Source organism: Anas platyrhynchos, chromosome 9 (assembly GCF_047663525.1).
Source record: "Anas platyrhynchos isolate ZD024472 breed Pekin duck chromosome 9, IASCAAS_PekinDuck_T2T, whole genome shotgun sequence".
Lineage (NCBI taxonomy): Eukaryota > Metazoa > Chordata > Aves > Anseriformes > Anatidae > Anas > Anas platyrhynchos.
Genome location: NC_092595.1, coordinates 1,655,752 through 1,671,573, shown reverse-complemented (window position 1 = coordinate 1,671,573; position 15,822 = coordinate 1,655,752). Strand labels below are relative to the sequence as shown.

At 39.8% G+C, this 15,822-nt stretch overlaps 1 protein-coding gene and 1 long non-coding RNA gene across 14 annotated transcripts in view; both read left to right on the top strand.

Moving 5' to 3' along the window:
• The first annotated feature begins 236 nt into the window (after positions 1-236).
• LOC140003170 (uncharacterized) lies at positions 237-2,726 on the top strand. Its single transcript, XR_011811271.1, has 3 exons — positions 237-690; positions 1,168-1,206; positions 2,656-2,726. It is a non-coding gene; the product is annotated as an uncharacterized lncRNA (long non-coding RNA).
• Positions 2,727-3,057: 331 nt separating this feature from the next.
• VEPH1 (ventricular zone expressed PH domain containing 1) overlaps positions 3,058-15,822 on the top strand; it is an 80,157-nt gene continuing 67,392 nt past the window's right edge. The window contains exons 1-5 of one of the 13 annotated variants that reach the window (XM_038183648.2): positions 7,855-8,181; positions 10,781-10,851; positions 13,483-13,619; positions 14,349-14,558; positions 15,092-15,383. In XM_038183648.2, coding sequence (XP_038039576.2) covers positions 15,246-15,383 — 138 coding nt within the window. In that variant the 5' untranslated portion in view covers positions 7,855-8,181; positions 10,781-10,851; positions 13,483-13,619; positions 14,349-14,558; positions 15,092-15,245. Of the gene's footprint in view, positions 3,139-3,510; positions 3,567-5,960; positions 6,160-7,853; positions 8,182-8,962; positions 9,085-9,337; positions 9,379-10,342; positions 10,429-10,780; positions 10,852-13,482; positions 13,620-14,348; positions 14,559-15,091; positions 15,384-15,822 lie in introns of those variants that run through there. The other 12 variants (XM_038183649.2, XM_038183647.2, XM_038183644.2 and 9 more) reach the window with 12 other exon arrangements.

The window sequence follows — 15,822 nt, the reverse complement described above, 5'->3', positions numbered from 1 at the left end:
CTAGAGGCTAGAAAATGTTTCCAGAAAGAGAGCGTGAAATTCATAGGTTTATCCAGGCCAGTTGCTGCTTCTGTTTCTAGAACGTGTGTATCTTGTATGTCATGAGCTGCATCTCATGACACCCACTTTAAAAAGTGAATAAAGAGAGGGTAATGTGCTGAAAGACAGCCAATTATTTCATAAATGTAAACTACACTAAAAAGTGATGTACGGCATTATATATTTATGGACACAATTTTGTTCTACGGTCACATAACAAAATGAATAATACATTAGTCCAAGAACTTGTCATTAAGTGAACTTCTTTGTTGCCTTGCCATTAAAATAAAGTCCTTGGTCTGTGTATATGCATGACATTAACCCTTTTCTGGGAGTACAGTGTAATGTGAGTGAAGGTACTATGAGATTGTAAATTTGAAGTTGATTTTATAATTTTTAAGGTGAAAGGATTCTAATAAGATTCATCTAAGATTTGAAGACATTCAGGATGGTTCTACAGCTCTGTTAGTGAGATGTGATAAATTGAATCGGTACTGAATATTATTTAGACAATAAAATGCTGTTCTTTTTGACAGTCTCTGTTTTCTGAACATTTTTATAGTAACCAATTGGAAAGAGAGAGATCCTTTGCAAGAAATAATGAGAAGGTGGAATCAGGGAAGACTTATTTAAACATTAGAAAACTTCCAGGTAAGACTAAAAATTCTGCTTGATCACATTTAACTCTAGTATATCAAGCTATTGTGTATTTTAAGTCAAATTAAGTATTTTTTTTTTCCAATAAGACAGAGGAACATCTCTTTACGGTCTGATGAGGAAGACTAAAGGGGTAAACAGTCTTGGCGATTAGGAGAAAATTACCTTTATGTTTAAACGTGGTTGGACTGGATATGGGAATTTCAGGCCCCAGCTTAAATTCTTGTCTTGCCCCATGAGCCCAGCTGAGGGGCAGGGGTGGAGAAAACCCATATACAGTTTGGTAGTGTAGCTGTCATAATGTTGAGCCTCCCAGGTATTCTGCAGAATCCTCCATATAGATGTATATGATGAGTTTGCACCTTTCAAAAGTAAGATTAAACTTAGCTGAAATACCATTTATCTCAGGATGTGTTAATCTGATTTTTTTTTTTCCTATTTTCTTCTTTTTCCCCATAACATGGTTGACAGAAAAATTGGATCAGTTTACTACCGAGTTGGACGTGAAAGGTGAACACTGAATTTTCTATTACTTCATTTTAATGCAATGTGTACACCTCACTATTTGATAAATTCAGACCTTCTGGGGAAAAACTGAGAATCATATTTTGGACACAAAGGATCAGATGTTGACTTACATTGCAGAGACTATTGGTTTAATTTTCTAGTTTGAGGGGAAAAAATTGTTTCTCTGCAATATTTTGAAGTTTCAGGGAGTTGTTTTCATACTGGAACCCCTGTTGTTAGCTGTGTGCCACATCTGTGGGTAGGAGGTTCTTGGGCGAGTGGGGATGCTTAAAGAAAAGGACAACACGTATAGCAGTATAGAGGGAAAAAACAAAAAATAAAAAATAAAAAAACCTGAGGAATTTTTTGAGGTCATGAAAGCTTTGTGAAGCAAGTTTTGCTTAGGTCCTACCCTAAGGTTAAATTAACTTAACAGGACATGGAAAAGCACTGAGCAAAACATGAGGAATTGCCAAATGAGACAGATAATGGTGGAGAAGCTGACAGTGGTTACGTATATGAGGGAGGTGCTGCCAAGCTACAGCACAGTGATGAGTCAATAGCATGATGCTGTGGAGAAAAGCAGCTGTAGCTCTGAAATGTGCTCATTGGGAGATGGCTGCAAAACATGGGAGGCTGTAATCCTGTAATTACACTTGAAAAGGCCTGGGGTAGGCTGTGGTGTTCTGTTTTCAGTGCATCTCTTCCAGAAAAGAGAGACCAGAGATACAAGGGTGGGGTAGAAATTGACAAGAGGATGTGAAAGAGGCGAGAAACTGAATGAGATGTTTGCTCCACAAGAGGCATTTGAGAGAGCAATGAATCATTGAGAAAGTGAGGCCCTGTAACAAAACAGCGATCTGTTATTGACTGTTCCTAATGAAATTGGGAGAAGTGCTTGGCTACTGGGTAAATTCTTAATTGGGAAGTGTTGAAACATTTACCTCTGGGAAGCAGTAACAGCAGAAAAACATCAGGTGTGTCTATACCTGACAACTCTTGCCTCAGCACAAGGATGTAGGTTAGATCACATCTTGAGGATTTTCCAATCCTACGTTTCTATGGTTCCACACTCACTTTATACAGAGACTTTCTTCTGCAAACGTAGCAAACAAAATTAGGTCTAGGAAAGCAGTTTTCCTAGGCATACATACTACTGCTGATATTAATTCATTTAAATAATTTCTCCCATGTGGTGTTGTCTATTTATTTATTTTTTTTCCTGTTGCCTGGTTTCCTTAAGCCATGAAATAAGTGCTGCTGCTCAGCTCTGCCATTGTTGACTTTAGAGTTCCTGGTGGAAGCACTGTTCCTTATGTTTGTATCTTTCAAAGCATTGTGCTCATCTGTGAGCTATAGAATTAATGATGGTAAGCTTTTGAAGTATTATATCCTGAACAGATGTTTCAGTAGTTTTTAAATACTGACTCTTACTTTGGCATCTCTCCATAGCCAAGAGGAGAACCTGTTCACAGGAAAGGCATGAGCTCATTGTACCACTGTGCGCTGCGTTTCTTTCTCAAAAGGTAGCAGAAATGCTTGTATTAATTTTAAATGCGGAGCTATGGAACGGATTATCTGGTATCATTAGTAGCTTCAGAGGATAGGTGTTTAATATTAATAATCACTGTTAGCCTATAGCTTAATTAGGGTGAGAAGCGTCTGGATGCTGTGCAGCACCGGTCTTGGTTCTAGATGCTGTTCCTGTCTGCAGCAGGCACGTCCTGGCTGCTGAGCTTTTGTCTCCAGGCAGCTGAGAACAGCATGTCCTCACTGCTGCTTATCGATACTGCTTCTCCTCCCTGGTTCTGGGACTCTTTAAAAGGTTTCTGGCTCTTAACCAGAAATGAAGAGCGTGAGTGCCTATTGAAACAGTCCCTTGCAGTCAGGCAGTTTTTTCTTCTGTGTGGGAGTAGCTGCCTTTGCTCTCCTAAGGTAAGTTTTCTTGACTTCTGCTCTCAGGGACAGAATACAAGGGTTACTTGGGCTGTCAGCAGCAGTTTAATTCATTTGCCTGACTACCCTTAAAAAGACTTTGCTTAAGCCAAGTGCAGATTTCTGCCCATTCAGGGTTGAAAGGGTAGGAAAGTAGGAAAAACATACAGAAATTTAGCAGTGAAAAATACAACGGAATTGTTGAAGTGCTCCTCAACTTGCAGAGCTTGTAACTGCGGAGGTGCAAATCCACACTCAATATGCTGCTTGGTACAGTATATAAACACTCTGCAGTGGGGTTATGCAGCTCAATTACCACAGTTCATAAACTATGCAGCTCAATTAAGAAGGCCCTTTATGTGGGAAACAATGTGAATGGAAATAGATGCCTGAAGTAAAAAATGCAGCTCAGTTGGAAAATGATTCAGGTAGGTAATGAAAATATGCCATCTGATATGCAAAATGTGAATGTGAGAGGGTGTGTGTGTGCGTGTGAGTGTGTAAAAATAAGTTGGGTGTGTCTACAGTTTGTCCATCACAGCAAGGAAGGATGCTGAGCAGCTGAAGAACCGTCAGGTGGGCCTGAAGTGACATTTGTTTGTTGCCTATGAGTGTTTTGGAACTTCCTCCAAAACAGCACTGGCTATCAAGAAATAAGTATTCAAACTTTTCTGTTTCTGATATAGTTTATCAATGAGATGGCACTTGGATGCACAGCAGATGTTGTCTTTTGTGATGCAGATGAGCCTTTTGGAGCAGTGCAGCTGATAATGAGCTCTGTGTATTGTTACAAGATAGGGCTGCCAGGCAATAGCCACCTACGAACCCAACTAACGAACAGCTACAGTGCTGAGGCAGAGTCTGGTTCCTCTGAGACAACGGGTCAAATCCTATGGTTTTTAGTCTTCATTCAGGGAAAACCTATTTTAATTTCAACAGCAGCTTTGACTTTGGAACCACAGGGTTTGGCCTTTAGAAATAAACAGCTATTCTAAAAGTGTCAAACCAGATTGCTTTGTCAGTAATTGGAGTATAAACAATCCTTACTGTACAAATAATAAGTAGAATAGTTTAAAAAAATAGTGTTAATATCGAATTTGATGGAAATATTAGGTTGATAACTAACAGTTTGTTTGGCAGGAGAGTTTACTATCCTAAATACTCCAGTGTAGGAAATTATGCAAGTACATGAATTATTGGACTGCTGCCAGTCAAGTGCATGGCCCAGAAATACTTCTTGTAAACTGGTCCATATAGAAACCAAAGATTACTTCATAAATGTCTGTGTCATTATTCACTTCTTTATCTGGGGCAGCAAATAGGCATAAGGAAACTTGTGGAAATACCTACTGGGAGAACAAAAGTTGAAAACAGAACTTCTGAGAGTTGCTCAGTTGACTTCAGTGAGCTTTGGAGAGGTTCCTCAGAGGAATGGACACACCAGAATATGTTATCTGAAAGAAAAAAAAAAAAAAATCAAATTATATTTATCTCATTTTGGTAGAGGAAGCATTGAATCTGTTTCTAAAATTATTGGACAAAATTGCTAATATCTGTGTAAAAGGTGCAGCTGTGAACTAGTTAACTATGTGGCAAAGAATTTACTTACAAAGGAAATGTTTCCACGTTCCTCAAGGTATTTGTGTCCTCGCTGATTCCATCAGAATCAGAGGAATTTTGCCAGGTTTTAAAAATCTGAGTGGATTAAGCGAACAGTCACCAATGTCTTGCCTAGCAAGATTTTGAGGCATCAGTGCACAGACTTAAAGGACAGCAGTAGGCACTGCGCCATCTGGGCTAAATCTGCCTAATGCTACCAGGGGTGGCTGACCACCAGGCCCTACAACACAGAGCTAAACTTTGTTATCTGAGCTTGCTGATCATCTGAACACAGACTTTAGACTAATAATTGCCTGATTTTGAATTTAATGTAAACTATTTGGAGGCATGATCCATAACTTCTGTACTATTCTCATTGGTTTCTGTGGCAGATTTTGGGCATACAACAGATTTCTGGCATCTAGATGTATGCAGGGACATAAACCTGATTTTTTTTTTCCTATTAGCTTTTTACATTAGTAGGTTGTGGGTGTTTGTGGATTTTTATGAACACTCTAAATTAAAGAGGCTTCAGCTTGACTGTGAAATTAATAGAGCTATCAAAAAGCCCACTGTCATTCTACAACAATTGTTAATTATTTACAAGCAAACTTCTGCAAGAACAGTATTGTAGCTGTCAGCATTGTTGTTATTAAAATTAAACTGCTTTGTCTGAGTAGAAGATAACACGACTCATTTAGGCTAAATGCAATGAATACAGAATATTCTGTTTCTCTCCACCAATTAGTCAGAGAGAACAATAGCATCTTTCTTTCCTAACTAGATGTTTATTTAAACAAGTCTAACAAAATACATTATTTTCAGGACTTTAAGAAGGGCACAAATTCATTGCAGCTATTATGAAGGTTAAAACCAAGTTTTTTCTAGGGTGGGAAGCCTCTTCATAAAGCCAATTCTCCTCTTCCAGATAGTGAAATACAGACGTAAGTCTTTTTGCCTTATTGCAATACATTGTTTGTTGTGGGCATTATATGCTTCAGAGTCATGAGTTGCACAAGTGCTATTTATTGTCTTTAATTTCATTTGTCTTTCCAAGCATATCCTGGTCCAGTGGTATTCGGTGTTCTTTGTGTAGCTGATTACATTTTTTATAAACAGTAAGAGGGAAGCTGAAGAACATTCAAGAGGACTGCAGCGGGTGGCTTGACTCAGGCTTCCCATGACATTCTTTAATGTCCAATCCTGCATTAACTAACATTTCATTGTCTTAGTGACATCAGTGGTGTATAACAATGAATCCATCAACGAAAAAACAAACTAATTAAGCTATGAATATGTCAGGGTTGTAAAGGGTGATGCTAGCATGACAAAGCCCTGCAGCGAGTGTACAGCTTGGAAAAAGATTGGAAGGGACTGAAGCCCTAGCCAGGAAAGTGCCATGTTGCTGTGTCTTTCTTCAAGGTAATGCCATCAGTCTTCTTTTCTAAGCTTGTTTGGGTCTCTTGCGCCTGATCTTTGCTTTGCCTTACACTCCTTAGTCAGCTGTCTCTGTTGGTTTTCTCCCTGACTATACAGATGATTCTGGGAGCAGAGAACATTGACTGCAGGGTAAGATATATTCTGTGCAGGACCCCCTGCTGCTGTCCACCTCATGGTATTAAGGGAATGGGTTGTCTGAGAAGGCAGTCAACGTTCATCTTCTCCTTTTTTGTGTAGCTATCAGAAGAGCTTTTCCACGTAAATCTTCTCAGGATTGTGATTAGCTCTGACTGGAGCTGTGTTTGAGTAAGCACAAAACCAGCTTGTGGTTCTGCTTTTCCTTCTGTATAAAAAATTGAAAAGATTGTCAGACACCGAGGGGAAATGTTATTTCTGTTGCTTGCAGTGAGTGAAGGAATCAACCTGTTAATTCCCACTGTGCAGTAACCTAAATCAGATGCAGAAGTAGAATCCAAGATCCTCTTTATGCTCTCCTAAGACAATAGTTAGACCATGCTGCTTTTTAAAATGCTTTCTAACATCTCATGTTTAGAAAACAATTTTTAGAGTGAAGGTTTGTGTTCTGCTAACAACCTGTAAGTCTTGCTTAGCCTCACAGAGGAAGGAGGGAAGCAAACTGTGTGTTTCAATGCATGCTAAGTTAAAAGGAAGATACAGTGAACACAATCATAAAAAAAAAAAGTCTCTTAGCTTCATTAAAGTATGTGTTCACCCACTGTTAATTCTGTATTTGGTTGTAGAGGCCATGCTGCAATGATCTGGAGCCACAAAGCTATTCTGAGTGCTTACTGTTAAAATCAAGGACTCGTAACTTAATTGTATACTCTGTGGAGCAGATTTTTTTAAACCAGAACTTATGAACCCTTACTGTGTTGCAAAAAGGCAAAAGACTTAACAAAAATGGTACAAACGTGCCTCCTCATTATCTTTGGGCAAACAGTTTTTCTTTTCTTCTGGATAAGGAGCTGGCTGAGAGTGCTCGACGTTCCCCCTTGCTGTTCTGCGAGGCGGCCAAAGCCATATCCAAATAACCATTATTAGAAAAATGCCAGTGCTGGGACACTCACAGTGTGGGTTTGCTCCTATGCTCAGCAAGGAGAGGAAAATATAGCCCAATATAAATTCTGTCAAGCTCCCCGTGGGCCTGTGTGTAGGGTAGGGTTTAGTTACGGTTAATGCTTTGGAAATGTGGAATTTACTTATCAAAGGAAAGCTAAAGGGAGAAGTATACAGACATGCTTAATGTGGAAGGCAAGCACGTTCAGCTGGCATGAGAAATCTGCCAGGCAGATTTAGAAATGATTTCTCCACTGCAGCTGCCAAGCTTTGGAGGTGTTGAGGTAGGTCCTGAGCACAGGTTTCAGCCGGGTGGCAGCACTTTGTGAGGGCTGCCTGAAATTCTGTGGGTTGGCGAGACAGGACAGGGGTCACCTGAAAGGATGCACGTCCTGCCTGGCATCCTGCGCCTTCCCCAATTTTCCTTGGGCTGGTGTTCCTCCAAAGACACAGAGTCCAGCCTTCTCGCCGCCTTCTGACAAGAGGCCCCGTATTATATTATATTAACTGCTGCAATTTCCTCGTTGCTCTTAAGCAAGTTATTAATTAACTGAATGTAACCACTGGCTGTTGATAAATCCTTTTAACTAATTCAAATTCCATATCGAGCTCGGAGCATTTCCACTCCAGCTGCTGCCGACTTTAAGCTTTGGGAAGAATTAGTTCTGAGCTGTTTTTGAGTTCTGGAGTTGGGGAAAATGGAGAGAAGATATTTGTTTGCTTGATTCCACATGACAACTCCAGGGTAACTGAATAGACTGTACGGTTGGTTTGACAAGGCTGTGCACCGAGCCAGCAGCCTCACATACCAGAGACAGGGGGATGGAAGGGGAACTGACAGTTGTAATGGATTTTATCAGAATTTCTCTAAAGACCAACAATTTGCCTTCAATTATTAATGTTTTTCAGAGGTTTCTCTCCTGAGAGGTATGAATAACTAACTTAAATAAATATGCATTCATGTAACACTTTCAATAATGAATAAATTACTGCATGGAAAGAAGTTGAGTAGCACATCCAAATATTAAATAATGGAAGAGGTTTTTGAGAGCGTATAAAATGTTGTCTTTAATACTGGTTAAGTGACTGTTTTTTTTTTTCTGTGAACGCAGGAACTGTGGCTGTTACATGTATAAATGCATTACAATAATGTTTGTTAAAAACCTGTTGTAAATTAGCTCGTAGTTGACTAGAGAGAAAAAGCAGTGCCTGTGCATCAGGGTGTGTTACAGCACGGGCGTTAATCCTGCAGTGTTCTTGATTCATCCTGGGGCTCAAATGCATTTTGCTTTCCTCCCCGCTCTCTGAAGGTGCTCTGCACCCCGTGCTGTGGGATTATTGCCTTACGTTAGGGGAACTTGGAAAATACGGACTAGAGAAGGTGTTTGTACTAAAATCTGTACTGAAGAGAGGCTGGAGTGGATTGCCACATACCTGGGAGGAACCTTAGGATATTCAGGGATTGTTTGGTGACTGACGGTTCAGGAGGCATTGAGGGACAGGGACTTGATTTATTATTACTTTTTAATCTCTCTAGTCCCATTTTTACTTCCAGAGTGAAATTCTCGAAGACTTTATCCTGCTGTCATCTCCTGACGGTCTGTTCTGTTTAGTCTCTCGTGCTCTTTAGAGAGAAATGCACGTTTTAACACGTTTTAACACTGAGTAAAACTTTCTAACACGTCCTTTTCCTGTAATGTCACTATAGCGTTGAAAACCCGTCATGTATATGGATCCTCATTAAGAAATACTTGAAAATGGTGAACTTCTGACAGCATCACCATGACAATAAGTGCATTGGTATTTGTTACATGAAGCAATTTCGGATACGTAAGCAATGTTATTCTAGCATAATATTTTAACAAAGCTACTTACAAATTGACTTCTTGCACATCTGTCTTACTAATTTTTAAAAATGTTTTTTTGCTGTGTTACTTATGGCATTAGCGTGTTCTGAAACAACAGCCAAATGTAAGCCTTTGAGTTTAATATTTATATACTGAAAATTGTAGAAAACTCTCTTAATAGTACACAGGTTATCAAGCAGATATGTTAAATGATTATTTTTTTTTTTTTGGTCAAGTTACAAACCTTTCACAAGAGGCACACCTAACAGGTTTACAGGTACATTCTTTCCACTCCCTATCAGCTTTGTTCTGCATGGATTTTTTGCAGCCCAAATTGCAACAGATCTGTGAGATCTGGCTCACTTAAAGCATCATCTGAGCTGTAAAACCTACCAATTAAGCCAGCTAATCACAGGGGAGAATATTTACGTGGTGGTTTGCATGTCAAGGAGGAGTGCTGACCTTAAATTGGGAAAAGAGCTCCCTAAAAGCCCTGCAACCTGTTAGAAGAGATGGATCTTAAGAGGCTGTACGTTTCCTCTGATTGTTTTACAGTTGCTTCCAGTAAGAATACAATTTATTTTTGTATAAGGACCGGGCATTAGTCAGTTTGCAGCTCCCAGGACTGCAGCAAGGTGTTTTGTTAGCCCCCCCCCCCAAAAAAAATAATAAATCCTAATTAGTAGACTTAATGTTTCATTGTTTGATCATGTGGTCCAGCTCAGCATCCATGGGATCTCTAGACGACATGAAGTGTGGAAACCTGTCATGACAGAAAAAAAACAGAGGCTTGTAGCAAACAATGGTTGTTTTGTGGGAAGAGTTTAAATATATGCAGCTGATCCCATGGGAACTGCTGTAGTCTATTCACCCTGTGTGAAAATGATGCTCTTTCAAAATAATCTTTAATCCTTTTCTTTCACTGAAAAATGTGAGAACTTTATTTAAAAGTTTCGAAAGAGCGCTCTATTTTAGTAAGTAAATGTGTTTCAAATACAAAAATAAATCAAATTATTATTGTAACACGGAGGGGGGGCGGTTGTCCAAAATATCTTGCAATATTCTCTCCATAAATTACGTTTGTGAATGTTCTTGGGAAAGTTTCAGGCCCAAAATAATCAGGAAATGTATCCGTGCTTTCTTTTTTTCCTGCATGGATGCATGTGGGGAAGGAAGTATCCAACAGTCTTGGAGACATTAGGAACTGTTGTGACTGGGACATCCTTTTCCTAATTCCACAGAACAGATTTTTCCTGTGAGGTGGGGGTGAAGGATTTCAAGAGAAGGGAATCCTGCTGTATACACAGAGTGAAAGTTTACTTTGAAGGTGATTGTAATCTTCCTCCTATTCATAGAAAAGTAAAATAAAACTAAATGTGCAGTTATTGGAAATATTTGTCCCCACCCCCAGAGAGAATGGGAATCCAAACCTCTCTTTGTTCAATCCTTGCCTGTGTGAATAACATCAAACTCCCACAGGGGTTTGTAGAGCTGCTGTCCTATTTGTTTTCCTGTGGTTTTTTGTTTTTAATAGGACCATGTCCTAAATATTAAACCCAGTTCAGTGAAATACACAGTCTTCCTCCTGGTGGTATCATGCAGTATATGTTTTATAGTCTGCACACCCAGTGCTGAAAAGGCAGAGTTACTAACACAGTTGTGCTTTTGCTTTCCTATAGCATCTTTCATCCAAGGCATCCAAAGCACTTCATACAATCCAGTGTATTAAGCATGGCAACATGTCTGTGAGGTAAGGAAATTTATGTATTTATTTATTTATTCCTTTTTCTTGATAGAATAGTCAAAGTATTGGGCTGGGATTGCATGGGATTGCCATGGTACAGCAAGACCTCTGGCCTCCCAGTCCTTTAACACGACTCTCTTCACTTAAGGAGAATTCTCTCTTGTGTAATTTGCTTGACAATTACATCTAAAATAATTTTTGCACTGGGTGTTCAGTTTATACTGAAAAGGAAATTTGCCTTTTCTTTATCAAAGAGTTCTGGCTCTTAGGGCTGCTTGATCCATCAGTAAAAAATCAGAAACATCAGCTGGCAAGGCTCTAGTTTGAAGCTGTGCTGTGGTGTTTGAGGAGAACCATGCTCAGTGCCTGTGGCAAAATGGGTGTCATGGAAGAGAATGGGGTTTGGGAAGTGCTGAATGGATTAAGAATTTGGAGCCCTCGCTGTGCACTACCTTAGGAGTAGAGCCTGTCCTTGGTGGGGCTCCAGCAAGGTTCGTGCTCACAGCCTCAGAGTCAGAGGCTTTGAGAGTTTATCCCTCATGGCTGTGGGGTATGGATTTTACTGCAGAGATGAGTTAGCTCAGGACTCAGTAATGTTTAACTTTGTTCTGAAATGCAGTGTGATGTAAATTCCCTTCTAATTTGCTTGAGCAGTGCAGTAAGAGGTTAGGTGCCTCTTGCTTTCTAGTGAGAAAACTGGAAGATGCTGTAAGGTTCACTTAACGTTAACTGCAGGTAGCCTGTGTTTCCAAAAATTTCTTAAGTATAGTGAAGGGTTTTTCATATTTATGTTGTTTAGTGTACAGCTAGATTAACAACATTGCACAGTTCTTCAAAGGTTGCCCTTTTTCTTTTTTCTTTTAGTGGGATAGCACCATCTGGTAAAACTGAGCAACCATACTTTCATCCCAAGTCCTTTGCGAGTTATGGAAATGACTCTAACTTCTTGCAGCCTTTGCCCCACTAAAAATTCAACATATCTTATTCCTTTCCCTTCCTCTCTGATTCCAAAAATACTTTTTTTTTTTTTTTTTTGTCCTTCTAATGTCTTTCTGCAGAATCTGAGTTCCTGATAAAACTATGACTCTTTTTTTAGCTGAGTTCAATTGGCTCTTGGATGCCTTTAGGTCTGACCGCCCTTTTACGTGAATTTTTTATTGTTAATCTTCTTTCATTGGGGGAATTATTTTGCAAACAGACCAATTCAATTGCTTCAAGCTCTGAAACCTGTCAGGCTAGCTTTTGTTCTGATTGCTTCTGATAAGGAGCTTTGGTAAGAATGTTGTGCCTCCAGCAAGTTAAGAGACTCACCTTGGAGGGGAGCTGCTTCAAGGTCCCAGGGAACACGTGGCTCTTTAAGTTTGTCATGAAAAAGGAATCTAGGTGTAGCAAAAAAAAACAGAATAAAAAATTTGAATTAAATGTGGGAGAGCACCATGAACCTGTGGAAATGGGCTGTGGTATAAGCTGTCTCTTTTTATGCATAATGAAGGTGTAGATCCCAGCTGTTTGCCCCCATGGACACAGCACTGACAGGGAGGGAGAAACTTTGGCAAGTCCTTTTGCCTGTTTTCCATTAACTGTGTACGTGGGGCACAAATGTAAGTCTGATCCGTCTCAGATGCTGATCAGACAGTGATGTCTGTCCTGTTGAACAAGAAGATTCTGATGATGTGGAATTGAGCTGATGAGGCATCTCAGGAACCACACTCTGAAGCAATTTAATTGTCCAACCAGGTTCTGTTTTTTAAGAATAAATGACATTTATTATGTTTTATCTTTTCTTCAGTGGCAGCTACCTACAAGCAGTAAACTAAAATCTTGTAGTGAGTAAGGAGATGCTCAAAGAACAATTTTCTCCGTGTAAGACCTATGCAAGAAGAGTCTTTTGGGCACTTGTACATAATTTAAGTATTAAGATGACAATACAATTCCATTTCAAAGAGCTTATGGTTAAGTAAATGTTTTTCAATATTGTCTTTATTGTCTATAAACCACGTACAAATGGAACCATTCCATCAGAGAGAACAGGACCTTTCTGAGAAACTCTTCTGCAGAAGCTCATTGAGTAGAAGGAATCTCATTTGCAAAAGGCCAAGAAAAGGTAGCTGTGTTTCAGGGCATCTGATCAAAGGCAGGACTCAAATGGATCTTCATACCTGAAGCATTTTTCTGAATTCTCTGTCCAGATTTTGTTGTGCTACTTCTAAAAGTAATGTTGAAAGCCAAAAAACTTCAGACCCTCTTTTGTATTCATGTGAAGTGTTACAGAATGATAGCATTTATTCCTTTGGACAGAAAAATCTCCTCTATTGCAAGAACAAGAACAAGTGAACAAAACAGTGTGAGCTTACTGAGTTTTTCTTTTTACCCTTCTTCCCAGGAAAGGATAGCTTTCCACTAACACAGAGACTTCTGTTTTCTCTATTAAAAACAACCGCAGTCAAGTGGAATAGGCTTTGTATTTTGTCCTAGAAACAGAGCGTTTCATTCAAAGATAAGGCCTCTCTGCGTTTAGGTTCATTTAGTCACCTGACGGAGAGATTGGTAACTTTTAGGCTGCTTTAGTCTGCATTCCTGAAATGCTTTACTCCTGGCACTGCAATTAACAGCTTCGGGTTCACTGCTTACCACCAGATTCCCCAGCTTTCCACTCGTGCCCTTGGATGTTGCCTGTGGGAGCTGGAGAGCAGAGTAAACAGGCTTTGTTTCAAAGAGCACAAACTTTACACCCGTAAACATCATTGGGGATGTCACTGGGAAATCGTGAACAGGTAAAAAAAAAAAAGAAAAATCAGTTTGTCTACGGCTTTCTGAAGTTTTATTTGTAAATTTGAGAATTGCTGAATTGCTGTGTAGGAGTACGATGGGCCTGGTCTCCTCTGTTGGAGACAGAGCAGCATCACTTTACTTGGTGACTGCTGGTTTAGGGCTTCGAGCTTGTCAGGAGAATTGAGCCCCTTGGGCCTTGGGGTTTAGCATTTCATTAGCTTTTTTTCTGCTTTTGTCTTGCTGCAAATAAAAAAAACCCACCGTGTAATGATATTGATAGATTTTTTTAATTATCTATTAAATTAACTATTTAAATAATTTTAAATATTTAAATAGTTTAAATTATAAAACAGGCTTATGGGAGATCAAAGTCAGGGTTTTGTCTGTTCTGTTAAAATAGAGATTGTTTCAATGAACTATTTCTGGAAAGTTCTCAGTGTTTTGCATTGGTTTTGCCCTTACTTGATGTTTTGCATTTTTTTTCTGAAAAATAGTGTAAAATAGAGCACGGGAATTAAGGATACTCTATATATTTCAGTTAATAATTACATGATGAACTATGTTCATCAGCTCAGGAGAGGAGTTTGCCCGTGAATGCACCACGTGGGCAATCTGGAAGCGCGCTTGGTAGATCTCTTGCTATCCTCCAAATCAGTAAATATTTTTTATGATATGAATAAGTGAAGACAGAGGGAATTTTTTCCCCTGTGACGTAATGTTTGTGTTCTCAGGTTTCAGGCTGGGTAGGTGCATAGCCAGGGCTGCCTGCAGCCCGCGGTGCCAGCTGCTGTGCTCCTGCTGCAGCACCTGAGCTCTCGGCACGGCGTTGGGGCACGTGTGGCTGTGCACGCCTTCAGCTGACCCAAACCTGCATGAAAGCGAGGTGGTGCTTGATTCCCACACTTGTCATGCTCATCCAGCTCCTTCGTCACACTGTCCAGGTTATGAATTGCCTACTTGCCATAAGATTCCCTTTTCTTCTGTATTTTACTTCTGCTAATAAATGTCAAATCTCAGACTTTGTTACCGCTCTACGTAATATAGAGAAATTTTTCTCATTGGAAACACAGACCATGCTATTTCTGCAGTATGCATAGAAGCTCTATGAAGCTTGAATCCAGCTCTACCAACTGCTTTTCCAGTGCATAACACTTGAAACCAACTCAAATCCGTGCATTAAATGAGGACCATATCTAGCAGGTGTCTAATGTCATACCTTTAAGTTGACCACCTTTGACTCACAGTCGTGTTTCTTGCGCTCTGCAAAGCCAGCCATGAGTGGCAAAGCTGAAACTTTCTTGTTCAACTTCAACCTACAGTTCATGGTAGGTGTTTAAGGACACCCCTAGATCAGGAATTCTGCATACTGCTTACATGCACCATTTAAAACTCTTTGCTAAACTGGTTGATAGTGAATGCATTTGCTAATTTTTCCTTCTTTTTTTTTATTTTTTATTTTTTATTTTCCTTTTAGGTTCTGGCCAAAGAAGTCTTGAAATGTGCCACAGATTTATTCTTCATATTACAGTGATGGCCAGTCTGCAGGGTTGTTCCCATTCTGTCCTCATCTAACTCCTTCGTGCATATGCTGCATGCGGAGGCCTGGCTGAGTGGCAGCAAACACAGCCATGCATCATCTCTTCGGGCTGGTTTTGGCACAGAAGGACCTTTCACGTGCGGGGGATCTCTTCTCCTTAGATGATGCTGAAATTGAAGGAAGCCTCTCAGAAGCTCTTGAACAGATAAGAATAATTAGTTCATCTCCTGTAAGTGAAACAGTATCCTCTAATAATTTTTCATGTGATTAAATATATCATAGAAACAAAGCATTAAAAGTGGTGACATACACAATTCAAGGTTTTAAACTAAAGAACGCCATACAAAATATAAGATAAGTGTCCTCCTTTTGCTCCTGCATTTATTCATGGACAGCTCCAGGCTTGGGGCTTGTTGCAGTGAGCTGGTTACACAAACACTGCTGGCTCCTTTGAGGTGAAGTGTGTGTGGCTACAAAATGCTCAGTGAGCTTCTGAAAGGAGGCAGGATGATGCTGCCAGCACCAGAGTCCAGCCCCATGTCTCCTCAGACTACCTTTGTCACCTCTTTGTCCCCGTGTTTTGCCTTTAACTTGCCTGGTTACAGAGCAAGTTGTGCACAGTTTAATGATCAGCTCGTCCATTCCTTAATTATGTTTCACAGCAGACT